We start from the raw sequence: 27,989 nt of genomic DNA, 5'->3' as shown, positions 1-27,989 counted from the left end.
GATCTAACTTTATAGTGGATCTTCAAAACCTTTTCATAAAATGTAGGATATGTTAGATCAATAAAGGTGAAGACCCATTATTTCCGGAGGCATGTCAGGCTTGGGAATTGCGCATGCTATACTGACTTTAGGCCAATAGCAGTTACAGTATGGCACATAAATGCCACGCTGACGCACGCTGGTGCCCCATTGAGACCGTACAATCACGCTTGTCTCCGATTGGCTGGCATAAGGCCACCATAAACCCTGCAGTCATCTTTGAGATGATAAAACCCTGCACTCTTCTGGTCAGGGAGGTGTTGTGCCCCCCTCACGTGTTTGGGATTATGTCACTGGAGGCGTTGGGGCTGATGGTTGTTCTGGGGCTGGTGGGACTGTGTGGGGCAGAGAGCGAGGCTCCTCTGTGTCAGATACTGGGGAGCCCAGAGTTCCCTCTGCTGTCCAAGGTTGGAGATGTCACCATTGGAGGAGCCTTCTCCATCCACAGCAAGATCACAGAGCCTCCGCTCTCCTTCACTGACAACCCAACACCTCTCACGTGTTCCAGGTGTAGTATATATTTGCCTTCTTCTGTGCTTCTATTTGTGTCTTAATGAATATCTTATTATTGATTTGTGGTACGAACAACTCACAACTGTTTCAATCCTATCGTCTCAGGGTCAATCTCAGAGAGTTTCGCTTTGCCCAGACGATGATGTTTGCCATCGAAGAGATCAACAGCAGCGAATATCTCCTGCCCGGTGTTCTTATCGGGTATCGTATCTATGATAACTGTGGCTCAACGCTGTCCTCTATGCGCGCTGCCATGGCTCTGATGAACGGCGACGAAAGCACCGTGGGAAGGACCTGCTCCGGCCAGTCGGCTGTTCACGCCATCATCGGGGAGTCTGAGTCGTCTTCAACCATAGTGCTGTCGCGCACCACTGGGCCCTTCAAGATACCGGTGGTAAGAGGGGCAGCGATGACTGTGTCTAGATTACACGCACATGGAAACATCATATGGCGACAACTCAATTCTCCTTGCATTTTTCATTTTACATTTAGTCATTTAGCTGAACGCTTTTATCCAAGGCAACTTACAGGTTCTGTACGACAAGTCAGCAGGAAGTGTACAACTCTTTCAGCCGAGTAACGATGTTCATCAAACGGTGTTGAAATATTTATTATTTTGTTTAATTTCAGTGTTCATGGTAATACTGACAATATTCTGTTTACTCATGTATATTGGTGATATTGGTGACTGGGATATGAAAACACATGTATTCACCTTATCACATCTAGGACTGTAATCGTGATATGAGCTTGTATCCAGAGTACTGTGTGCATGTAAACGTTGTAATAAGTAGACCTCTAAAGAATGTGTAGTAACTTAGACTGATATGTCAGGGCAACAGTGGCTCAGGAGTTAGAGCGGTCATCTGGTAATCAGAAGGTTCACGGTTAGATTCCAGCTCCTCCCGGCAGTGTCTCGAAGTGTCCTTGAGCAAGACACTTAACCCCTAACTGCTCCCGAAGAGCATGGTTGCCTCTGCTAGGCATGTGAGTGAATGGGTGAATGAGAGGCATAAGTTGTAAAGCGCTTCGGATAAAAAAATATATAAATGCAGTCCATTTTCTTTATTTCACATTCACACTCTCTCTCTCTCTCTCTCTCTCTTTCTCTCTCTCTCTCTCTGTCTCCCCCCCCCCCCCCCCCTGCGCCCTCCGCTCTCCGTTCCACAGATCAGCCACTCTGCGACGTGCGAGTGCCTGAGCAACAGGAAGGAGTACCCCTCTTTCTTCCGCACCATCGCTAGCGACCTCCACCAGAGCAGAGCGCTGGCTCAGCTGGTCAAGCACTTCGGCTGGAGCTGGGTGGGCGCGGTCAACAGCGACAGCGACTACGGCAACAGCGGCATGGCCATCTTCCTGGCCGCCGCCCGGGAGGAAGGCGTGTGCGTGGAGTACACAGAGAAGTTCCACCGGACGGAGCCAGGGAAGCTGCTGGAGGTGGTGGAGGTGATCCGCCGGAGCTCGGCCCGCGTCGTGGTGGGCTTCCTGGCCCACGTGGAGATGAACCACCTCCTGGAGCAGTTGAGCCTCCACAACATCACGGGCCTGCAGTTCGTCGGCGTGGAGGCCTGGATCACCGCCGACAGCCTGGTGACCCCCACCAGCTTCGGCGTGCTGGGCGGATCTCTGGGCTTCGCCGTGCGCAAGGCCGACATCACGGGCTTCGCCGACTTCGTGATCAACCGGTTCTGGGAGACGGCGTTTCAGTGCACGGAGACGAACGGAGGCAATTTGACGGTGACGGTACCCTGTAAGGAAAACCTAGATCTGCTTGCTTTGAAAGATTACAATGACGATGTGGCAGAGCTGAGATACTCCAGTAATATCTACAAGGCCATCTACGCTGTGGCCCACTCCCTGCACAGCTTACTGAAGTGCACGCCAACTCAGGGGTGCGACAAGAGTGTTAAAGTGTCACCCTGGCAGGTAAAACTAACTGACTAACTCAACATTTGAAACTTCTCACCCCACTAAAGACCTACTGACCTACTATACCCCCCCCCCCCCTCCTGTTAGGTTGTGGAGTCTCTAAAGCGGGTGAATTTCACCATCAAGAACGGGGACCAGGTCTGGTTTGACAGAACCGGAGCTGCCGTAGCCCGGTATGAGGTGGTGAACTGGCAGCTCGGACCAGGCGGCTCAGTCCAGTTCAAACCGGTTGGCTACTACGACGCCTCCCTACCTCCTGGACAGAAATTCGTCCTCAGGACAGAAGCCATCATGTGGCCAGGTGGCAAGTCGGAGGTAGTGTTAATAATGCTTATGTTTGAATGATAACCGCAGCATACATGTATTTAGCATATTTTATAATGGTCAAACCGAATAACTATCTGTGACCGTGCATCATATAGTCTGACAGGGATTGTATGCATTCTGGGGTGGTTATGCAAAAGGTTTTTTTTAAAGTTCTGCCTGTCTCTCTGTCTCTCCTAGATGCCCGTGTCTGTGTGCAGTGAGAGCTGTACCCCAGGAACTCGTAAGGTCCTGCAGAATGGAAGACCTGTCTGCTGTTATGACTGTATACCATGTGCAGAGGGAGAAATCAGTAACACTACAGGTATATGTGTGTTAGATCTGGAATCTGTCACTATGCACACAACATTTATTTGTTTCACCCTGTGTAATGTATTGAGCTTTCTCCGGGTACAGTTTCTGATCTATATTTTCAGTATTTAACTGATCCAATTACAACACTATCAACCAAACTTCCCTTGCAGATTCTAATGGCTGCTTAAAGTGTCCAGAAGAATATTGGTCCAATCGCAACAGAGATAAATGCGTACAGAAGGCTGTTGAGTTCCTCTCCTTTACTGAGGTTATGGGCAAAGTACTGGTGTTTTTCTCTTTGCTTGGTGTATTCCTAACTTTACTCATGGCCATCATATTCTTGGTTAATAAGGACACCCCTCTGGTCAAGGCCAACAACTCTGAGCTGAGCTTCCTGCTGCTCTTCTCCTTGACCCTGTGCTTCCTGTGTTCTCTCACCTTCATCGGCCGGCCCTCTGAGTGGTCCTGTATGCTGCGACACACAGCGTTCGGGATCACCTTTGTCCTCTGCATCTCTTGTGTTCTGGGGAAAACTATAGTGGTGCTGATGGCCTTCAGGGCTACTCTTCCAGGCAGTAATCTCATGAAGTGGTTTGGACCTGCCAAGCAGAGGCTCAGTGTTCTGGCCTTCACTCTCATTCAGGTTGTGATATGTATCCTTTGGTTAACCATCAACCCTCCGTTCCCTTTTAATAACATGGAGCTCTTTCAGGACAAAATAATCTTAGAATGTGCCTTAGGTTCACCAGTAGGGTTCTGGGCTGTGTTGGGGTATATAGGAGTCCTGGCCATCTTGTGTTTCTTCCTAGCTTTTCTGGCTCGGAAGCTTCCTGATAACTTCAATGAAGCCAAGTTCATCACCTTCAGCATGCTGATATTCTGTGCCGTCTGGATCACCTTCATCCCAGCTTACGTCAGCTCTCCTGGGAAGTTCACTGTGGCTGTGGAGATATTTGCTATTCTAGCCTCCAGTTATGGGTTACTTTTCTGTATATTTGCACCTAAATGCTACATAATTGTATTGAAACCTGAGCTAAACACAAAGAAACACTTGATGGGAAAAATGCAATAGAAGTTTTTGTGATATTTACATGAATAAAAGTATAATTTCATTATTTCGACTTGTTATGGGTTTTGCTGAACTAAAGTAATAATAATAATACACTTTATTTGTATAGCACCTTTCATACAGAAACTGCAGCTCAAAGTGCTTCACAACAGAAAAAAGACAGGCATAAAATGAGCACATAAAGTGCAGACATAAATGCAGTTTTTTACATTAGGATCTAACATCCCAACAGACCACCTTGTTTATGGTTTGATTCAGTTTTAAATAGACAATAATAAAAATAGCAAGATAAAATAGACAGAGTAAAATAGTGCAATAGTGCAGTGCAATACAATTGTAGAATAGAATAGATTAGAAAATATATATATTTTACAGTGCAATAAAATAGCTCTGTTTGGTATCCACAGTTTAAAACTTGACAGTCTTCCCTCATGTTGTATACCCCCTTTGACCCTTTGAACCTCCCACCCAGGGCAAACCTCCCTCTCAGGGTGCAGTTCCCTCTCTCAGGGTGCAGTGCTAGGCCTGGGTCCTACACAGTTTTAAAGCCTGACAGTCTCTTGTTTGATACCCACACAGTTTAATACCTGACCGTTTTCAACACGTAATAAAAAGCTATAGACAGAGTAAAACAATACAGTGCAATAATAGAATAGTAGAATAGAATAGATAGTAAAATTATGCAATAGAATAGTGCTACAGTACAATCAACAGCGGGGTGTATTAGAAGGCTATGGTGAAGAAGTAACAAATATATATTGTTTAATTGATGTATAAAGCCATATTTAGCTTTCTTTTCTCATTATTTTGAAAAAGAAAAATATGGGGATGTATTATTCAGTACAGTTTAGGCTATAGCCACCCTTTCCCTCAATAAGACGCTCACAGTTAAATATTGCCTTCAACATAAATGGAAATGCTGGCAGCACGTCACAAACATAACAGTGTCACAGAAGCATCACAGTTTGCATTCTGAATAAGCATTTGTTTTGGATCAGTGGCTGTGTCACTGGACCGTGAGGGAAGAGGTGGTAAGAGCTCCAAAGAAATTAAACTTGACACCGTTCAACATTCCTCATGCGAACTGCTCTCAATAGAGGGCCCAAACAATGCCAAAGCTCACACTTCCATTTAGTCATTTAGCTGATGCTTTTATTATATTATATTTAAAGAACTTATTCAGTATAGTACATAGCAGTGGTACATAGTCAAATAAAATAAAGTGGCAGTGAGTTAAGTAAAGTGGCAGTGTGTGTATGTGGGATGTGTGTGTGTGTGTGTGTGTGTGTGTGTGTGTGTGTGTGTGTGTGTGTGTGTGTGTGTGTGTGTGTGCGTGCGTGCGTGCGTGTATAAAGAGTGTGTAAAGAAAATAAAAAATATATATAACTGCATTTATTGTATATAGTACTTTTATCCAAAGCGCTTTACAATTGTTTCCTCACTTTCACCCGTTCACTCATAATTCACGCGGAAGGCGAACATGCAAGGTGCCAACCTGCTTATCGTTAGGGGTTTATTGTCTTGCTCAAAGACACGTCGACACGCTGCTGGGAGGAGCGTTTTGGGGAACCTTTCCCATTACCAGACGACTGCTCTACCTCCTGAGCCACTGTCGCCCCCTCAGAGTCCTCCTCCACCATTGTGATGTTGAGAACTGTAGGAGCTTTTCCAAATACTAGTGGTAAATGTTCCTAATACAATTCAGCATGTGCCCACAAAAACAGCCCATTTTAAGAATGTTTCTTCTTGTTCTTCTCTATTTAGATCAGCCACTTTGCTACATGTGCATGTCTGAGCAACAGAAACTAGTACCCCTCCTCCTTCAGAACCGTCCCCAGTGACTGCTACCAGAGCAGAACCCTGGCTAAGCTGCTCAAACACTTGTTGGCTTGTTTATCAAGGGTGCAGGCCTGGAGGGCACGTCTGCATTGAGTACACACTCAGAGGCCGTCTCCAGGACTGACTGACCCACAGAGAGAGCAGAACGCCAGGCTGGTCAGCGTGATCTGTATAGGGGAAGTGCTAGAGGTTCTAGTGGCCTTCCCCTGACTGGGCTGATTGATTGATTGATTGATTGATTGATTGATTGATTGATTGATTGATTGATTGATTGATTGAAAACTTTATTAACAGATTGCAGAATGGGTACAATACAGTACAGCTCAATACACACAATTGTTAAGGGGATGCAGACCAGAGAAAGACTTTCGTCTTGTTTACATCAGGGTCCCCCATTTTCAATTCATCAGGACATATATGACATACATGACATACAGATATTCAGTACTGCTACATCTATACATGTATGACATACCAGATTTGCAAATACAGTACTGTTTGTGATACAGAAGGAGTCAAGAAAAGGGAGTATATACATTTGACGTAGAAACTGTACATTGGAGGAGGTTGGGTGGGGGGGGGTTGGGTACATTGGGATATTGTCAACCATACTGGGTAATTTACATTGGAGGTGGTTGGGGGGGGGGGGGGGGGGGGGTGGAGAAACACTGTATAAACAAGCAAAACTGTACATTGAGGGGGGGGGGGGGGAGACACTGTACAAACAAGCAAAATTGTACATTGGACTATTGACAAAACCATACTAGCTAAATGACTGTACATTGGAGGGGGTTGGGTTAGGACATTTACAGGGGCCAGTTTTGAATTGCAGTCACCCGTAGGTGTCCCTTGAGAGTGGTTTTGAAAGTGGGTAGTGATCCACATTCCTTTACAGCTTTGGGTAGGGCGTTCCACATTGATGTGGCATAATTGCGAAACGTGTTTAGTCCCTTATTTGAGCCGAATCTGGGTTTAACATGATTTGTGGCGCTCCCTCTGGTGTTGTGATCGTGGTATTCACTGACTTTTGGGAAGTATTTTGACATGTACATGGGTACCTTGGTCGTGTAGTGTATCTTGTAGACCAGGCCCATTGCAAGTTGCTGTACTCTGTCGTCTACTCTAAGCCATTCTAGGTTGTCAAAGTGGGCAGGGGTGAGGTGGGTTCTAGGAGTAAGGTCAAGCAGTAGTCTGACCAGTTTGTTTTGAGATGTTTGTAATTTTGTTTTTAGCGCCTTTGAGGTGCTTTGGTACCATGAGGTGCAAGCATAGTCGTAGTACCCTTGAATGAGTGCTCCTGCTAGAGTCTTCAGAGTATTCTTGTTTACCAGAGAGGAGATCCGGTACAAGAATCGAGTTTGTTGGTTGACTTTTTTTATTACACTGGATGCCATTTTGTCACAGGAGAGATTAGCCTCTAGGATGGAACCCAGGTAGGTAATTTCATCTTTCCTTGTGACAATATTGTCACCCACTGTAACTGAGAAGTCGTCGGTCTTGCTGAGTTTGTTATTTGAACCGAAGAGAATGGACTCTGTTTTGCCCATGTGTAATGATAGTTTGTTATCCGCGAGCCATACGCAGATTTTGCCTAGTTCCGAGCTGAGGGTTTTTTCAACCTGTAACTTGTTCTTGTCAGAGACCAGCAGGGCTGAGTCATCCGCAAACAGGAACAAGTTGCAGTCACAAGCTGACGACATGTCATTTGCATAAATTAGGAACAGTAGCGGTCCTAGTATGCTTCCTTGTGGAACACCACAGCTCACTGTGAGGGGGGGGGGATAGGGTACCGTTTACCTCCACCATCTGTTCCCTCCCCTCAAGGTAGGATTGCATCCAGCTCACTGATAGACTATCAAAACCAATTGCTTTTAGCTTGTCAATCAGAATGGAGTGATTGACAGTGTCAAAGGCCTTTTGTAGGTCCAGCATGACCATGCCGCAGTATTTGCCTGCGTCCACCTCTTGTTTGATGTGGTCATTCAAATAGAGAAGGCATGTGTCAGTGGAGTGGGATGTTCTGAAGCCAGATTGGAATTCGTAGATTAGATTTTTTTCCACTAGGTACTTTTCGACCTGTTCGTAGACTATTTTTTCCATGACTTTCGAGATGGAGGTGGGAAGCAAGTCCTGGATCCTGGAGCTAGTTAAGAAAAAGAACCGTGGCTAATATATCATTTATCAATATCTCTATCAGTAAAATACATCTGACATTGACACATATCTTTCATCTTGGTTCCTGTAATACTGTGAGGTTTTGCCCGCTGCTCACTACCTTTTCTCTGTTTCTTTAAGCCTTCTGTTAGGAATTCCCTACTCACTCTCTCTAGCCCCCACCCTCTCGTTCCTTACCCTTAGTGGCCACACCTGTTTGATATTCTATTATCTCTCGCACCTGTGGTGGCAGGCTAATTAGTCCCCCTGTGGGCTTTAAATACCAGGGCGCTTCCCCTCGTTTTGGCGTGGGGTCGTGTTGTATTCATGCTGAGTCATATTCTCTAACATCTAGACTCTTTCGGGAGATCCTCTGGTCTACCAATGCTGTAAGATGGATCTCTCCAGCCTTGAGATGTTTGCTCCAGCCTTCGTCTACTGTCGCCGTAGCCTGTGGAGGAGACTGTTCTGCGCTCCCTGTAACTTCCACGGGAGGCACCCCAGCGCTCCACTGCAGACCCCAGCGCAGCTGTTCGTCCTGACGCACATCTAGACCAACGCGCATCTCCCGGACCTTCGAGCTTGGCACGCTCCTCCGTCCCAGCGCACAGACGCGCATCTTCCAGACCTTCGAGCTTGGCACGCTCCTCCGTCCCAGCGCACAGACGCGCATCTTCCAGACCTTCGAGCTTGGCACGCTCCTCCGTCCCAGCGCACAGACGCGCATCTTCCAGACCTTCGAGCTTGGCACGCTCCTCCGTACCAGCGCACTGACGCGCATCTTCCAGACCTTCGAGCTTGGCACGCTCCTCCGTACCAGCGCACTGACGCACATCTTCTAGACCTTCGTGCTTGGCACACTCCTCCTCGCAGACGCACCCCGATGCGTCTCTCGGCTCCGACAGCGGCTACCCGGTGGACGACGCTCTCGCCACCGCCACTGTTCCGACGCGCACACCAAGGTGTGGCGCGCACTCTGTTCCTCGGCTCCGACAGCGGCTACCCGGTGGACGACATCCTCGACACCGCCACTGTTCCAGCTCTCTGTTCCGACGCGCACACCAAGGTGTGGCGCGCACTCTGTTCCTCGGCTCCGACAGCGGCTACCCGGTGGACGACACCCTCGTCACCGCCACTGTTCCAGCACTCTGTTCCTCGGCTCCGACAGTCGGCTACCCGGTGGACGACTCCCTCGTCACCGCCACTGTTCCAGCACTCTGTCCCTCGGCTCGGACAGCCAGCCACCCGGTGGCGATGCCCTCGCCCCGTTGCTGTCCCTGTACCTTTACGCATACGCCTGGGTGAGTTTTGATTGTGATGTCACTCACTCAGCGTAGTGCCCTTGCCCCCGTTCCCGTTGCTGTCCCTGTACCTTTACGCATACGCCTGGGTGAGTTTTGATTGTGATGTCACTCACTCAGCGTAGTGCCCTTGCCCCCGTTCCCGTTGCTGTCCCTGTACCTTTACGCATACGCCTGGGTGAGTTTTGATTGTGATGTCACTCACTCAGCGTAGTGCCCTTGCCCCCGTTCCCGCTGCTGTCCCTGTACCTTTACGCATACGCCTGGGTGAGTTTTGATTGTGATGTCACTCACTCAGCGTATTGCCTCCGTTAGTTCTCTCTTAGTTATTAGTTTGGACATTTCATCTCCCACTCTGTTTTGTTCTCTCGTGGATATTATTTTGGACATTCCATCTCCCACTGTGTGTTTGTTCACACGAAGATAGTATTTGTTTTGTTACTTTGTTATTTGGACTGTTCTGCATCTGCTCTGTTTGTTCCCTTTGAATATTAACCCTCTCCTCTGTTCTGCAGAGCGGCCCAGATGTTTTCCCACCAGTCCCCAGTTCCTCCCTGTCCCCAGCCCGCCTCCGCGGTTCTCTGTTCCTAGTTCCTGTCCCAAGTTCTCCCCTTCTAGTTCCACCTAGTTCCTGTCCCAAGTTCTCCCCTTCTAGTTCCACCTAGTTCCTGTCCCAAGTTCTCCCCTTCTAGTTCCACCTAGTTCCTGTCCCAAGTTCTCCCCTTCTAGTTCCACCTAGTTCCTGTCCCAAGTTCTCCCCTTCTAGTTCCACCTAGTTCCTGTCCCAAGTTCTCCCCTTCTAGTTCCACCTAGTTCCTGTCCCAAGTTCTCCCCTTCTAGTTCCAGCTAGTTCCTTATCCCTAGTTCTCCTAGTCTCTAGTCCTCTGTCCCAAGGCGTTCCCTTAACCTTCCCAAGGCGTTCCCTTAACCTTCCCAAGGCGTTCCCTTAACCTTCCCAAGGCGTTCCCTTAACCTTCCCTTAGGCGTTCCCTTTACCTTCCCATAGTGTTCCCCTTTCCTGCCCGCCTCTTAAAGGCACTTTACCTTCCCCTCTTGTGAGTTTCCAGTGTTTAGTGTTTTCTCCCTTAAAGGGACAGTGCCCTTTTTTCCCTGTTCTAAATAAAGATCTGTTTCTTGGCAAACCACCATACCTGTCTTGTGTTGTGCGATTGGGGTCGGTTACAAACCATAACAGTACGACCCCACCAAGTCTACGACCCCAGCCAGCACAGACTGTGTATGTTGAGTTTGCCTTTTTTTTTCTTGTCCCCTCTAGCTCCCCTGTTAGCCCTGTTAGCTTCCCTGTTAGCCCAGTTTAGCTTCCTTGTTAGTCCTGTTTAGCTCCCTTGTTAGCCTGTTACTCCCCTGTTTAGCTTGTTAGTCTCCCCGGTTAGCTCCCCTGTTTGCTTCCCGTTTTGCCCTGTTTGACCCCCCTGTAGCTAGCCATGCCCAGGCAGCTAACCCAGTCCCTCAGCAGAGCCCCTGTCTGCTAGCTTAGCCCCGGCTGCTAGCACAGCCTCTATGTTTATGCAGCCCTTGCTGCTGGCATAGGCCCTGTAGCTAGCCATGCCCTGGCGGCTAACCCAGTTCCCTCTGCATGGTCCCAGTCTGCTAGCTTGGCCCCGGCTGTTAGCACAGCCTCTATGTTAATGCAGCCTTGCAGCTGGCATAGGCCCTGTAGCTAGCCAGGCCCAAACAGCTAACCCGGTCCCTCTGCATGGCCTCCACTTTTTTGTGTGGTATTCCCACAGCTAGGACTGTCCTTCCAGCTAGCTTGTTTTCTCATGCTGGTCCAGCCCTGTCTGCCAGCCTAGCTCCGGCAGCTAGCGCAGCCTCTATGTTGATGTAGCAGTACAGCTAGCATAGGCCCTGTAGCTATCAGTGCCCTGGCAGCTAACCTTCCCTCTGCTAGCCCTTTCCCGGTGCTACCATGGTTACCCCCTTGCTACCCTGCTTGCCCCTCAGTTCCTCTAGACCAGTTCTCTAGACCAGTTCTCTAGCCCAGTTCTCTAAACCAGTTCTCTAGACCAGTTCTCTTGCCCAGTTCGCTAGACTAGTTCTCTAGACCCAGTTCCTCTAGACCAGTTCCCCCAGTTGCCCCTCTGCTACCCTAGTTACCCCTCGGCGACCCTGTTTATTTTGCTAGCCCCACTCTTGTGGTGGCTTCCCCTGCTGGCTTGGCCAGTACCTCTTGTTTTGCCCCCTGCCACTCCGTCTGTATTTGTTTTGGGTCGCCGGGTGGCTCCCGTTGGAGGGGGGGATACTGTGAGGTTTTGCCCGCTGCTCACTACCTTTTCTCTGTTTCTTTAAGCCTTCTGTTAGGAATTCCCTACTCACTCTCTCTAGCCCCCACCCTCTCGTTCCTTACCCTTAGTGGCCACACCTGTTTGATATTCTATTATCTCTCGCACCTGTGGTGGCAGGCTAATTAGTCCCCCTGTGGGCTTTAAATACCAGGGCGCTTCCCCTCGTTTTGGCGTGGGGTCGTGTTGTATTCATGCTGAGTCATATTCTCTAACATCTAGACTCTTTCGGGAGATCCTCTGGTCTACCAATGCTGTAAGATGGATCTCTCCAGCCTTGAGATGTTTGCTCCAGCCTTCGTCTACTGTCGCCGTAGCCTGTGGAGGAGACTGTTCTGCGCTCCCTGTAACTTCCACGGGAGGCACCCCAGCGCTCCACTGCAGACCCCAGCGCAGCTGTTCGTCCTGACGCACATCTAGACCAACGCGCATCTCCCGGACCTTCGAGCTTGGCACGCTCCTCCGTCCCAGCGCACAGACGCGCATCTTCCAGACCTTCGAGCTTGGCACGCTCCTCCGTCCCAGCGCACAGACGCGCATCTTCCAGACCTTCGAGCTTGGCACGCTCCTCCGTCCCAGCGCACAGACGCGCATCTTCCAGACCTTCGAGCTTGGCACGCTCCTCCGTACCAGCGCACTGACGCGCATCTTCCAGACCTTCGAGCTTGGCACGCTCCTCCGTACCAGCGCACAGACGCGCATCTTCCAGACCTTCGAGCTTGGCACGCTCCTCCGTACCAGCGCACTGACGCGCATCTTCTAGACCTTCGTGCTTGGCACACTCCTCCTCGCAGACGCACCCCGATGCGTCTCTCGGCTCCGACAGCGGCTACCCGGTGGACGACGCTCTCGCCACCGCCACTGTTCCGACGCGCACACCAAGGTGTGGCGCGCACTCTGTTCCTCGGCTCCGACAGCGGCTACCCGGTGGACGACGCTCTCGCCATCGCCACTGTTCCGACGCGCACACCAAGGTGTGGCGCGCACTCTGTTCCTCGGCTCCGACAGCGGCTACCCGGTGGACGACGCCCTCGCCACCGCCACTGTTCCGACGCGCACACCAAGGTGTGGCGCGCACTCTGTTCCTCGGCTCCGACAGCGGCTACCCGGTGGACGACATCCTCGACACCGCCACTGTTCCAGCTCTCTGTTCCGACGCGCACACCAAGGTGTGGCGCGCACTCTGTTCCTCGGCTCCGACAGCGGCTACCCGGTGGACGACACCCTCGTCACCGCCACTGTTCCAGCACTCTGTTCCTCGGCTCCGACAGTCGGCTACCCGGTGGACGACTCCCTCGTCACCGCCACTGTTCCAGCACTCTGTCCCTCGGCTCGGACAGCCAGCCACCCGGTGGCGATGCCCTCGCCCCGTTGCTGTCCCTGTACCTTTACGCATACGCCTGGGTGAGTTTTGATTGTGATGTCACTCACTCAGCGTAGTGCCCTTGCCCCCGTTCCCGTTGCTGTCCCTGTACCTTTACGCATACGCCTGGGTGAGTTTTGATTGTGATGTCACTCACTCAGCGTAGTGCCCTTGCCCCCGTTCCCGTTGCTGTCCCTGTACCTTTACGCATACGCCTGGGTGAGTTTTGATTGTGATGTCACTCACTCAGCGTAGTGCCCTTGCCCCCGTTCCCGCTGCTGTCCCTGTACCTTTACGCATACGCCTGGGTGAGTTTTGATTGTGATGTCACTCACTCAGCGTATTGCCTCCGTTAGTTCTCTCTTAGTTATTAGTTTGGACATTTCATCTCCCACTCTGTTTTGTTCTCTCGTGGATATTATTTTGGACATTCCATCTCCCACTGTGTGTTTGTTCACACGAAGATAGTATTTGTTTTGTTACTTTGTTATTTGGACTGTTCTGCATCTGCTCTGTTTGTTCCCTTTGAATATTAACCCTCTCCTCTGTTCTGCAGAGCGGCCCAGATGTTTTCCCACCAGTCCCCAGTTCCTCCCTGTCCCCAGCCCGCCTCCGCGGTTCTCTGTTCCTAGTTCCTGTCCCAAGTTCTCCCCTTCTAGTTCCACCTAGTTCCTGTCCCAAGTTCTCCCCTTCTAGTTCCACCTAGTTCCTGTCCCAAGTTCTCCCCTTCTAGTTCCACCTAGTTCCTGTCCCAAGTTCTCCCCTTCTAGTTCCACCTAGTTCCTGTCCCAAGTTCTCCCCTTCTAGTTCCACCTAGTTCCTGTCCCAAGTTCTCCCCTTCTAGTTCCACCTAGTTCCTGTCCCAAGTTCTCCCCTTCTAGTTCCAGCTAGTTCCTTATCCCTAGTTCTCCTAGTCTCTAGTCCTCTGTCCCAAGGCGTTCCCTTAACCTTCCCAAGGCGTTCCCTTAACCTTCCCAAGGCGTTCCCTTAACCTTCCCAAGGCGTTCCCTTAACCTTCCCTTAGGCGTTCCCTTTACCTTCCCATAGTGTTCCCCTTTCCTGCCCGCCTCTTAAAGGCACTTTACCTTCCCCTCTTGTGAGTTTCCAGTGTTTAGTGTTTTCTCCCTTAAAGGGACAGTGCCCTTTTTTCCCTGTTTCTTGGCAAACCACCATACCTGTCTTGTGTTGTGCGATTGGGGTCGGTTACAAACCATAACAAATACAAAGCAATATGTATTTTAATTTCTGAGTGCTGAAGGAAGGGACATTTAAACATCTTTAAATCAAACGTAAATACAGCGAGATGAATAAAATGTATAATGATGTGATTACGTACTCAGCTTCTGTGAGCAACAGAATCTTTTTTATTCTATTTATTTTTTGGGCTTTCTGTATTTTTCACCCATCCCAATTTAGTCGTTATGCCAATTCCCTTCCTGGTTGTTGCGTGCATTGCCCCACTGTCAGCCTGGGGAGGGTGTAGAACGACCACATGCCTCCTCCGATACATGTGGAGTCGCCAGCCACTTCTTTTCACGACAGAGAGGAGTTTCACTGGGGAAACATAACGGGTGCAGAGGTTCGCGCTATTTCCCCCAGAACCCCTCCCTGCTGAACAGGCGCCCCGACCGACCAGTAGGAATCGCAGTTTACAACGACCAGGAGGACACACACCCCACCGGCTTCCCACCCGCTAACACGGCCAATTGTGTTAGTAGGGACGACTGACCACGCCGGAGGTACCGCTGACAGCTGGATTAGATCCCAGAGTCTCTGTGGTGGTCTCTCCTTGACCGTGCTTCCTGTGTTCAGCCAGCCCTCTGAGTGGTCCTGTATGCTGCGACACACAACGTTTGGGATCACCTTCTGCATGCCGTGTATCTTGGCCAAGTTTTATTTGCTCTCAGATCACTATAAATTATATATTTATGGAAACGTTCATATAGCATCTCTGCACAGTTCTGTTAAAAAATAACAATTAATTAAGCAAATCAAAACGTGAGATACCTCACGATTTCCGACTAAAGATGGCCTAATTACCCATAACCTAGTGACACAACATTATCACTGTTTAACCTCTAGGGTCCCCCAATTGGGGGCTAGCAAAGACACTAACCCTATCAAAACAGCAGTCAAAGTGTATATTTTCAGCACTAGGTTTGTTTACGAATGATTTAAAAAAAAATTAAAAAATAAGAGTTTCTTTGAATAATGAGCGAAATTCCTCCAAACTCAATGTTAGCATGGTGTTATTCACCGTCAAAGATGCAAAGACAAATTATAATGTATATTCTCCTTTGTTTCATCACAATTTACTCAAGCTTAGTAACAGACACAATATTTCTGACACGGGGGAATACATTCCCTGAGAACCATAGATACCAATAACATGCAAATGAACCTTGTAGAAGTGGAGCAATCTTACATTTACTTAGGTATGTATTTTTAGGCGGATTTTTTGAAAATAGGGCTAGGGCTTAAGAGGTTAATCACCTTTGAAATTACATTGACTACACATATCCAGCCATTCTGTCCAAAAGCCAAACATGTGATAAAATACAAATGTATTTTTCTTATTGTACATCAACAGTCCTGATTTCCCAGAAGACAAAGCCATCATGTGTAGATTGATTACAGTCCTTTTTTTACTGTACATAAATGACATGTCAGCAGCATGCTCATGTAACTTGTTTTTATTTGCAGATGACTCAGCCCTGCTAGTCTCACACAAGGATCAGAACACACTAGAACAGATGCTAGGAGAAGAACTTGCAGGGGTCAGCAGTTGGCTTTCGGACAACAGGCTTTCTCTTCAGCTAGGTAAGACAGAGGCAGTACTATTGGGCTCCAAGCCCAAGCTCAGGAAAGCACGGGAGTTTAACATCCAGTTAGGAGCTGTAACCCTAAAACAGCACAAAAAAAAAGCTAAGTATCTAGGCTGTATGATAGACGGGAGCCTAGATGGGGAGGCTATGGCCTCCCAAGTACTGGGCAAAGTCAACGCCCGCACCAGGTACCTAACTAGGACTACAGGAGGAAGAAGACTGACATACTGCCCCTGTATATCGACGGGGGATGTGTGGAGAGAGTCTCGGTCATCAAGTTCCTGGGTGTCCACCTGGAGGATGACCTGACCTGGAGAATTAACACCACGGCAATAGTAAAAAAGGCACAGCAGAGACTCTACTTCCTGAGAGTACTAAGAAACTACCACCTCAGACAAGACCTGCTTGTGTCTTTTTACCGCTGCTCCGTGGAAAGCATCCTCACCTACTGCATAAATGTGTGGTTCCTCAGCTGCACAGCCGCAGAAAGGAAGGCGCTCCAGAGGGTCGTCAATTCGGCCCAGAAGATCATCGGCTGCCCCCTCCCCTCACTGGAGGGACTATACAACTCCCGCTGCCTCAAAAAAGCAGTACAAATACTGAAGGACCCACACCACCCGGGCAAAAAGCACCTTGTGCGGCTGCGCTCGGGCAGGCGTTTCAGCGTCATGCCCACCCGGACTAACAGACTGAAGTTTAGTTTCTATCCCAGGGCCATATGTGCACTAAACTCACACACACACAACATTAAGAGATAGTGCAATTATATATTTTTATATTCTATACCCCCCTGTTTTATTAATGTTATTTACGCCCCACCCTGTTTTTATGTTTTTATATTTAACACTGTGTTTAGGACTGTTTTTATTCTTATTTTACTAGCACCTAGGGTTGCATTTTTAATTTCGTTGTAACAACTGTAACAATGACAATAAAGATCTATTCTATTCTATTCTAGGAAAGCCAACCTCCTTGGCAGAGATAGCCTCAAGCTACTAGCAAATAGCCTAGTAGTACTCTGCCACTTTGACTAGGTAGCGTGTCTTGGTTCGAGGGCCTGACAATGACCATAAAAAAGAAGCTTCAGGTTTCCCAAAATAACCTGGTAAGGGTGGTAATGGGTCTTGGCCCTTGCACCCACATAGGGAGGAGTCACTTTCAGGAGCTAAACTGGCTTCCTGTGGAGGCCAGAGTTACCCAGCTCAGACTGAACATAGTGCACAATATTATAAACCAAAAGTCCCCTAGATACCTCCAGAACTACTTCACCCCGGTCAACGAATCCCACAACCACAGAACTAGAGCAAGCATAGCAAACCTTTCCGATGCAAACTGGGCCAGTGCTCCCTTACTTTCTCTGGAGCCCAGGATTGGAACAAGCTGCCTATCCCCATCAAGCAGAGCTCGAGCCTCCACAGCTTCAAGAGAAGCGTCAGGAAGTGGCTCATGGACAGAATAGAGGAATAGCCCCCTATAAGTTTGAATGGGTTTCCAATCAGTTTTTAGTTATTGTGGGGTATACAATTTTAGCTATAGGTTAGTCTTCTAATGTTTTAAATGTATGTGGTTTGTGTTATTGTCGTGTTTTTGTTGTGGCCTAACAGCCCTGGGACCATGACGGAAATAAGGGTTTTACTCTTTCTCATGTTATCCTTTGGATCCTTGTTGTGTGTTTTTAATCCATCAATAAAATAAAATCAACGAGAGACAAATATGGATATACCGGATTTATACTAAATCTACTGTAATTGGCTAACGGCTCTATCAGTAACCCTGCACGTGTCGTGATTGGTGAAGAGGGATGAGGTTTCACTCGAGCTCCTATGGCTTTATGACAATCGATAACAGCAGCCTATAAAAACGGCCAGCCGGTGATGGGTCTGGTCGATGGGGCCCTGGGCGGATGAGAACACAGGTGGGACAGTCATGCTGTTGATAGCAGACCTGCTGCTTGTCTCTCTGCTGGCCGTCGGAGCCGTGGAGCCTGCGTGTCGACCGTACGGGGCCAAGGAACTGTCTCAGTTCTTTAAGGCAGGAGACGTCAATATCGGAGGAATCTTCTCCTTCCACCAGAACCCAGTCAGTGTCAATCCAGCTTTTCAGGTCAACCCAGGGAGCATCCAGTGTGAAGGGTAAGAGAGGGTTGTAAAATTAAATGATAATCTGTCATTATTATTGATGCTAAAACTATTCTGACCAGACTTAAAATATGCCTCATTGCAGCGTATATGATATCATGAAGAGGTGCAGTGAAGAAGTAAATTATATAATGTTGAAGTGTGATACCTTGTCTCTCTTTTTGTGTGTGTTAATGAATCCTTGCACTGAAGAACCTTGTAAGTGTGACTGTGATATAAAGAAAGTGTTCAACCTCTACTGTCTTTAACTGTGAATTAACACGGTTATGGTAAATGGTAAATAATGCATTTATATAGCGCTTTTATCCAAAGCGCTTTACAATTTTTTCTCAAAAAAAAATTGTTTACCTATTCACACACCGACGGCCGAGGCAACCATGCAGGTGCCAACCTGCTCATAGGGAGCAGTTAGGGCTTAACCCTGTGAGGCCCAAATTAAATTGACATTAGCAACTTCAGAGGCCAGAATGTGGGACCTATAAACACATTTACTATCCAATAGCATTGTGAGGCTGAACAACAGGACCCATTGACTATGTAAATGTGCTAAACAAATTTAAAAGAAACATTTACAGATTTTTATTTAAATAGCTAAAAGCTAAAAGTGATGTTGTCATTTTGCAACCTAGGGCCTCACAGGGTTGGGGGTTGGGGAGTGGGAATCTAACTGGGAACATCCGGGTTACCAGAAGACTGCTCTACCTCCCGAGCCACTGACGCCTACCATCTTTACATCATAGCTTTTAAAAAACATTGTTGGTCTGAAAACATAAAACGCAGTTATGAACAAATGCTACTATCCGGCGGCTCTCCTCTCTCTGCAGGCTGGACCCGGGCGAGCTGCAGTATGCCTACACCATGATGTTCGCCATCGAGGAGATCAACAACAGCTCCGAGCTGCTGCCGGGGGTGACCCTGGGCTACAGCATCTTCGACTCCTGCCCCAGCATCCCTCTGTCCGTGAGGGCGTCCCTCAACCTGATGAACGGGTACGAGGAGAGGGCTGGGGTCTGCGCCAGGCGCTCCTCCACCGTGCACGCCGTCATCGGGGAAACCACCTCCACCTCCACTATAGGGATCGCACGCACCATGGGTCCCTTCCACATACCTGTGGTGAGTGTTTGGGTCACTATACTTTGAAAATTACAGGCTGGCTCTAGAAATAGATGTACATTAACATTTACATTTACATTTTGTCATTTAGCTGACACTTTTATCCAAAGCGACTGACAATAAGTTCTGCACGACAAGTCAGCAGGAAGGGTACAACTCGTTCAGCTTAGTCACAATGATCAAACAGTGCTGAAACTTGGGTGCTGCAGTATTGAGTGCATAGACATAAGACATATTCGTATAGTAGGAGGAGTGCATGATAGTTTAGGACAGTAAGAAGATGTACTGTGTGTGTGTGTGTGTGTGTGTGTGTGTGTGTGTGTGTGTGTGCGTGTGTGCGTGTGTGTGTGCGTGTGTGTGTGTGTGTGTGTGTGTGTGTGTGTGTGTGTGTGTGTGTGTGTGTGTGTGTGTGTGTGAGCATGCACATGTGTGTATACATGTACTCAAGTGCATAAGCGTTGAGTGATATTAGATAATGATTATATTATAACATTACATGATGACATTACATGACATGATAGCATGCATGTTCTTTTATGCTTAACTTTTGCAATGGCCTATCTGCATAAAAAATGGGGGGAAAACTCCTATCTGTATAAAAAAAAAGTGGGGGAAAACCTCCCATCTGCACTTTGCGAGGCACGAATACCTGGTCGGTATTGTTAACACATAATATAGTAATATAGTCTAAAAACAGTGTATTGTATTTGGTATCCTTAAAAAATCGCATTCTGCAACATGCTTTTTTAAATGTATTTATTAAATTTGTTTTTTTTTAGTTCTCAGATAGGAGGTTTTGCCCTGCGGCCATCGATATGAAGTTTTCTTTATGACTAACAGAGAGGAAGAATTCAACGTTCCTCTCCTCCTGTGTCTCTTCTCTCAGCTGAGTCATTCGGCCACCTGTGCCTGTCTGAGCAACAGGAGAGAGTACCCCTCCTTCTTCAGAACCATTCCCAGTGATCTCTACCAGAGCAGAGCACTGGCAAAACTGGTCAAACACTTCGGCTGGACCTGGGTCGGTGCCATCAGAACCAAAGGCGACTACGGCGACGGGGGCATGGCCACCTTCCTGAAAGCGGCAGAGAAGGAAGGCGTGTGCGTCGAGTACTCCGTGGCCATCTACCGGACCGACCCCAGGAAGTGGTTCCTGGAGGTGGTGGACATCATCAAGACGTCCACCTCCAAGGTGATCGTGGCGTTCGCCGACGGCACAGACCTCGACATCCTCATCGAGGAGCTGTACCTCCAGAACGTCACGGGGCTCCAGTGGGTGGGCAGCGAGGGCTGGATCACCTACCGCTACATCGCCTCCCCGGAGAACTACGGCGTGGTCCAGGGGGCCGTGGGCTTCGCCGCGCTCAACGCCCACATCCCCGGGCTGAGGGAGTTCCTGGCCGACAGCAAGCCCTCCACCGGGCCGGGCGACCGGGGGCTGGTGGAGCTGTGGGAGAGCGTGTTCCGCTGTACGCTGACGACGCTCCCCCGAGCGGAGGCTCGCGCCCCGGGCTCGTCCCCCCCGGCCTGCACCGGGGACGAGTCTCTCCGGGACACGGACTCGCGCTTCACAGACGTGTCGGACGCCAGCCTGATGAACAACATCTACAAGGCCACGTACGCCGTTGCCCATGCGCTGCATCTGCTGCTCACCTGCCAAGACGGACACGGGCCCTTTGAGAATAACACGTGCGCGGAAAGAGACAGCATACAACCGTGGCAGGTAAAGACGTGTGAAATGTAATACAGTATGTATGTCTGTGCCTTTAGCAAAACAGTCTATTAGGGGCGACAGTGGCTCAGGAGGTAGCGCAGTCGTCTGGTAATCCGGAAGTTCCCGGTTCGATTCCCGCTCCTCCTGGGCAGCGTGTCGATGTGACCTTGAGCAAGACACTTAACCCCTAATTGCTCCCGATGAGCAGGTTGGCACCTTGCATGGTTGCCTCCGCTGTCGGTGTGTGAATGTGTGAGTGAATGGGTCAAATGCGAGTAACAAATTGTAAAGCGCTTTGGATAAAAGCGCTATAAAAAAAAAGCAGCCATTTACCTTTATGTCTGTGCCTTTAGCAAAACAGTCTATTAGGCCAAATAAGAACATTGTGAATGTTTCCTTGCAGGTGTTGCATTACCTGACCCAGGTAAATTTCACGACTAAGATCGGCGAGAGAGTGTTCTTCGACGAGATGGGCGACCCGGCGGCGCGCTATGCGCTGGTGAACTGGCAGATGGACGGGAAAGGCTACATATTGTTCGAGACCATCGGCTACTATGACGCCTTGCAGCCTGAGGGGCAGCAGTTCAAGACGAAGGCGGGCGTGAGCGCCGTCTGGGCGGGCGAGAGGTCAGAGGTGAGGCAACGTGGACGGCTGTTAAACTGTCTGTACTAATTCGATTTAGATTAGATAGATTCATTTAACATTTTGCAAGGCGCTCACCACGAATACTGGAGACTAGGCTCGAACAGGTTCGCCTCCCTGTTCGAGCCCAGCGCTCCACATTGCTTTCAGTTTAGCTGGTCGTCCGCACTAATACACATTGGCAGTATTAGGGGGAGGGAAACTGATGGGTGGGGATCGGGCGTTGTGGACAGCGACTCCTACAGGTCGGTTGGTGCGCCTGCGCAGTAGAATCAGGAAGCGACGGGGACGGGGCCCCTCCAAAAGCCCAGACCACTGACGCTGAAAGATCGAGCCGCGCAGGTGGAAAGATGCGACTGCTGTTACCTCAAGTATTGGAGGGGACTCGTGCTATGTATGACTTAGTCCACATTGCAGCCGGCTTGTGGGAGGCAAGAAACAGCGTTCAAAGACAGGGGAGGGTTGAATTGGATGATACGGAAATTGGGATGGGAGAAAAAGTGGATAAAAAAAATAAACATTTTGTTTAGTTTATTTATTTAGCCTGTTTAAACGATATACAAAGAACAAATACAACATTTTTTAAAAGATCGATGCCAAAGCAGAGGCAAGGGCCTATATGAGAGACCTCCACTTGATTCAGAAAATACATTAAACAAAAACAAAAACATTGAAAACTGTAAAAAATCACAGAGGGAAGGGACAAAAATACACATGGTTCGATCTTGGTCAATTATGAACTTACAGAGACTACATTTTTAAACATTTAGAGAAGAAAATGTTATTGCATTATTATTGCATTCCAATGAATCACGCCCTTTTATTTAAAAGAAAACGTGCCATGGGAGGTGTGGTAATATGGAGGGTGGAGACGGGACGACCGCCTGGTGCTCTGCCTGTGAACCTGTGACTTTATCTGGAAGTAATCATTGAAGGGTTTGAAGAGAACAGACTCTGGGACATTACCGATACTTCAAAATAAAAGTGCACATTTGAAATGTATTAAGTAAGGGATAATGTATAGCTACGAGGTCATTGTCGGCCTCGGCGAGGTGTTTTAAACGTCAGTGAAGGTCAATTATTTTGCGACAATGATCGAGTATAGCTATACATTATCCCGCTTATGGCTAACTTACTAACAATATACCTAATTCATTTTACATCGACTCGCAACACTGGTTCTGGCTCCGCTCGTCGCTCCGCCCTGTCATAGCCGGCAGCTTCCCCGGCAGCCGGCAGTGTCTGATTGCACTGATGTCAGTGGGCTTGATTGCGAACAGCTGCACACAGCGGTCATTATTGTTCCACAGAGGTCCGTTATCGGGTAATATCGGACTTCTGACGTGCGCTATTGACCAATCACAAGCAAGCATTTCGGCGAATGTGAAAACGCCATGTAATAATTTGAAATATTTAAGAACAAAGCGGGGCTTGCAACTCACTTGTAGTTCCAAGGTGTTTTAATAGACAAAAAAAGGCAGTAGATGCGACGTTTCGACCTTACCGGTCTTCCTCAAGCATAATTCTTTCCTGTTAATTTGAAATATTGACATCATTCCGGGTTTTTTGCAATGATGTGCAATGCAATGTTTACTAGCATAACTCATTGGGCGCCAAAAAACGTAATACCTCGTGTTTCGCCGCCAACGCTTAAGCGGCAAAAACGTAATATCTCGTTTTACATCCTTTGATTTTTTTCCTTTGATCCCCGTTCTAAACACTCAGCCGGAGCTCCCTAACTAGGTCTCCCTGGCTCATCTGCCTACGTTGGAATTGCAATGACGATCAAATCTCACCAGGTGGCAGTATTGCCTACCTTTTGAACTGGGGATATCACTTGTCCCCCGTACTGAGTTTACCTCCGGCTGTTTCCGCCTAGGAGTGGATCACAACATAGCAATCGGTGGAAGATTTGGTGCCTCAGAGCTCTTCTTTCCCGTATGTTAGCCATGCCCAATATACACGAGTAATTGCGATCGCCATGGGATCGACTGGGATTTATTCATTTTGGAGTACTTTCTGACTGAGGTAAGGTCTATCTTAGGTAGTATTTTTTTTAACATAAAACATGCTTCTGTACCGATCACAGTGTTGTGTGTCGTGTTTTACCGGACGTAAAACATGCTCAACAAACACAATCGCAGTTTCTAGTTAAAACACCCCCCCCCTTGATGATTTTGTGAAGACACATATGTACATGGTATATACCTTTGATTTGGAAGTATTTGGGTTTTCAGGCGATCAACCAGAACGATTTGGGCATATTGCATATCACACGTCATATCTCGCAATCTATGAAAAAAGACTGGGTTATTTTGGAAAGGGGCGAAATTAACTGATTAGTCAGTGATGGACTATGAACAATGCCTGTCAAATGAGCCATACTATTGTCTCCATAGCTATAATACAGAACACACGATGGGTCTGCAAACATCGCTAAAAAGGTCAATACCGCTGGCGCCATTGAGTACAGATGGGGAAAGAGCGCGGCGCCCAATGCGTTAAAATAACACACCAATATTTTGGGAAATTAGCTTATCGCCTTCTCCAGAGAGAGACACGAAGATAGATACCAGTGTCCTCTCTGTGTGTTCAGTAGAAAGCTATATGGCTGCATGTTAGCCTAGCTTAGCACAATGAATGGAAGCGGACATGTATGGGTAGCCTACACATTGTCCAACTAACACCTCTCCCGAAGGCTACCCGTACATGTCCGCTTCCATTCATTGTACTAATAAGCTAGGCTTAGGCTAACATGCAGCCAGATAGCTTTCGGCTTTTGCCGAATAAAGACTTCTTCAAAGTCCAGTTATATTCTACTGAACACACAGAGAGGAAACTGGTATCTATCTTCTTGTCTCTCTCTGGAGAAGACGGTAAGCTAATTTCCCAAAATGTTGGCGTCTTCCTTTAACACTTTGAGTGCCAGGGACGCGATTTGACGTTAGTTCATGCCGCCAGTTGAGTGCCACCAACGACATATATATATTTTTTTATTAGCGATTTGAATTCATATTTCATCAATCGAGCCTCACGCTAGTGTTGCAGACTCTCTCTGAGCTCAATTGGGAAAATACCGCCCCCTATCGTCTCTCCCTGTGTAACTGCACCCCATTGGTTTAGACTGAGGGGGGGGGGGGGGGCGGTCCAGCCTCCTTGTGTTACTTTTCCGGCGAGGCATCTGAAGAGACCCAAGTTGATCGCCGACCGTCAGAACAGCGTGGATTATGTATTTCCAGTACCCAACGCTGAATCAATAAACGCGATAGATATTTGGAATGGCGATCAGGAATTGGAATAATCTTTTTGGATCAAATCTGATCTGAGATAAGCAATGTATTTGACCAGTCTTGGGATAATCTGATCTGTTTTGACCTATATATCAACGTGTGCCATATGTGTGTCTGTCTGTGTGTGCACGCTGATCAGAAAATGAGAGAATATATTTTTCAGATCGCTTCTATAGCGTGCATAAGTACACATATACTATAGATAATCTAGCATTTATTTGAAAACTATTCTTAAATAGGCCGAAAAATTACAACGTTTTTTGTGTATGCCAGAATATTCCAGTAAAGGGCGATTATCACGGAATCTAGTATATATTTTCCTGAAAAAACGAGGGCTTTTCAAAATGCTATAAAAACGGAAATGAACCGATTAAAAAAAACAATCCGTCTCGACAATGTTGACTGCAAACAAGTCATTGATAAACGACGGGCAGATTATACACATAATTTAAGACAGAGATTATGCGTTTTTAGAGCGCTCTCATCGAAGTGGGTGGTGGCATCCAACGATAAATAGTGCACGCCACCACGCTGGCAATCAAAGTGTTAAGTGACATTACGGATATCAAATCGATGTAAATTGATATGAGAGTAGTGTCATGAACATGTCACACACACACACACACAAAAAAAGAATAAATACCCGCCGCGTGCACGATAACGAGGTACTCGCGTGTGTGTTGTTATCGTGAGATGATGAATGGTGCGTGTGATTCCTCTGCCGTCGTGTCGTCAGGTCCCCAGGTCTATCTGCAGTGAGAGCTGCCCGCCGGGGACGCGCAGGGCCTTCGTGAAGGGCAAGCCGCTGTGCTGCTTCGACTGCCTCGCCTGCGCCGACGGGGAGTACAGCAACGGCACAAGTGAGACGGCCGGATTCGTAGCTTTCACTCTAGCCTTCGCCATGTTTCTCTTGGGCAAAATCACCGCCGGCACTTTACTGGTCTACCTGAAGATGTGCCTCTTGTACTACAGCTCAACCATGTTTATGCTTTCAGATGCAGTGATATGTGACAAATGCCCGCCCGAGTACAAGTCCAACGAGAGGAGGGATAACTGTGACTTGAAAGCGATCGAGTTCCTGACGTTTAGGGAACTGATGGGTATACTGCTGGTTGCTTTCTCTGTGTTCGGAGCCTGCCTGGCGATGACTATAGCGCTGGTATTCTTCCACTACAGGCAGACGCCGCTCGTCAGGGCCAACAACTCTGAGCTGAGCTTCCTGCTGCTCTTCTCCTTGACCCTGTGCTTCCTGTGTTCTCTCACCTTCATCGGCCGGCCCTCTGAGTGGTCCTGTATGCTGCGACACACAGCGTTCGGGGTCACCTTTGTCCTCTGCATCTCTTGTGTTCTGGGGAAAACTATAGTGGTGTTGATGGCCTTCAGGGCTACTCTTCCAGGCAGTAATCTCATGAAGTGGTTTGGACCTGCACAGCAGAGGCTCAGTGTTCTGGCCTTCACTCTCATTCAGGTTGTGATATGTATCCTATGGTTAACCATCAACCCTCCGTTCCCATACAGGAATATGAAGCACTATAAGGAAAAGATAATCTTAGAATGTGCCTTAGGTTCACCTATAGGGTTCTGGGCTGTGTTGGGGTATATAGGACTCTTGTCCATCTTGTGTTTCTTCCTAGCTTTTCTGGCTCGGAAGCTTCCTGATAACTTCAATGAAGCCAAGTTCATCACCTTCAGCATGCTGATATTCTGTGCCGTCTGGATCACCTTCATCCCAGCTTATGTCAGCTCTCCGGGGAAGTTCACTGTGGCTGTGGAGATATTTGCCATGTTGGCCTCCAGTTATGGAATGTTGTTTTGCATTTTTCTGCCCAAGTGCTACATTATTTTACTGAAACCAGAGAAAAATACCAAAAAACATGTCATGGGTAAAATTACATCAAGAGCACTTTGAATATTGTTTCTAATCCCCAATAGTCAGTTTCCTATTATGTCAATTATGGGAATATAAAATACACAGTGATTACTGAAGGATAGTGCATTCTAATTAGCAAATTAGCAACTTTCCAATTTGACTGGAACTCGAAAGACAAGTACATTTTGGTCCACCATTTATAAACAATACAAACAAACTATTTAGAGATTACAAATACTGGTACATTTATTTGAAAGACATAATTTTAGCATTACATACTGTACATGTTGGATGAGGAGGTCAGTCAATGCAAGAGTGAAATAGATGTAAAGAAAGCTAGCAGAGGTCACTGTGATGTCACTATACTTAATGCACTATACATTAAGTCATGATTTGTATTGAATACCAATGATTCTGCTCCGATTTTGTAGTTTTGTTCTGATGGTTGTCTGACCCTTGAATACATTCTGTGTTAAATGTTGACATATAACAACAACTACTGATCCTGTTCAAAAAAAATATTAATAAATATTGAATGTTCAATAAATTGGTAATTTGTGGGCTGCTTCAACACCATACTCTTCACAGCCACGAGGAACAGTCTGTTCTCACCCTGCAAATGGACCTGGATGGTAGAGAAGCCTACAGTAATGGTTCTCTGATGTTTCATACCAAGGACCACTCTATGAACAGTGCCGGTCCGCGTAGTGTTTTCCATATACTCAAGCGTGTTGCCTGCTCAAACACAGCTGACCTGGTACAGGCTAGCGTGGCATCTAGTGTGATGGGCAGAGCTGGTATTGTTGTTGTTGTTATTGTTATTGGTGGTGGTGGTAGAAAGAGATGTGATGGAGCCCTGGTGAAGCTCCTATTTCGCGACAGCTGAGAGGACTGTGTTCCCTCTCCACAGAAGAGCTCTGGTTGAAGCATCAATCATACATTTCCAAGCCTTAAATATCCCCTCCACACGTGTTTTTAACACTTAAAAAATGTTGTATGTTGAATAACAATGAGTTTGGTTTTTCCACCAGAAATGTTCAATAAACTTCTCAAAATGGCTTAGCAGCCTCCCTACACCTTGGCCCTCATTGAGAATGAAAGGTAACATAAGATGAATCTTTATTAACACATTGGCGGCCACTGGGATGAGTCTAATATCACTAGAGACGACCAGCATATGTAAACAGACTGGGGCTGTTTGTAGAGCTAAATCTATACTTTATAGTATTGCTATCTGTCCATTCTCATTGTCAATTGGGACCATAAACCGT

At 47.7% G+C, this 27,989-nt stretch overlaps 1 protein-coding gene across 1 annotated transcript; it reads left to right on the top strand.

Annotated features, from left to right (window-relative positions):
• Nucleotides 1–326: 326 nt before the first annotated feature.
• LOC311225797 (uncharacterized protein) lies at nucleotides 327–26,757 on the top strand (the record flags this gene model as incomplete). The annotated part of the gene is made up of 12 exons (XM_084311191.1): nucleotides 327–547; nucleotides 658–946; nucleotides 1,723–2,478; nucleotides 2,569–2,796; nucleotides 2,986–3,109; nucleotides 3,270–4,164; nucleotides 14,941–15,005; nucleotides 17,869–18,085; nucleotides 18,916–19,204; nucleotides 20,091–20,924; nucleotides 21,319–21,549; nucleotides 25,585–26,757. 12 exons carry the CDS (start codon nucleotides 327–329, stop codon nucleotides 26,755–26,757), a joined length of 5,322 nt encoding a protein of 1,773 aa, XP_084167317.1.
• Nucleotides 26,758–27,989: the final 1,232 nt, after the last annotated feature.

Source organism: Notolepis coatsorum, assembly GCF_963971535.1.
Source record: "Notolepis coatsorum genome assembly, chromosome: 1".
Lineage (NCBI taxonomy): Eukaryota > Metazoa > Chordata > Actinopteri > Aulopiformes > Paralepididae > Notolepis > Notolepis coatsorum.
This window is presented reverse-complemented; position numbering and strand designations above follow the sequence as displayed.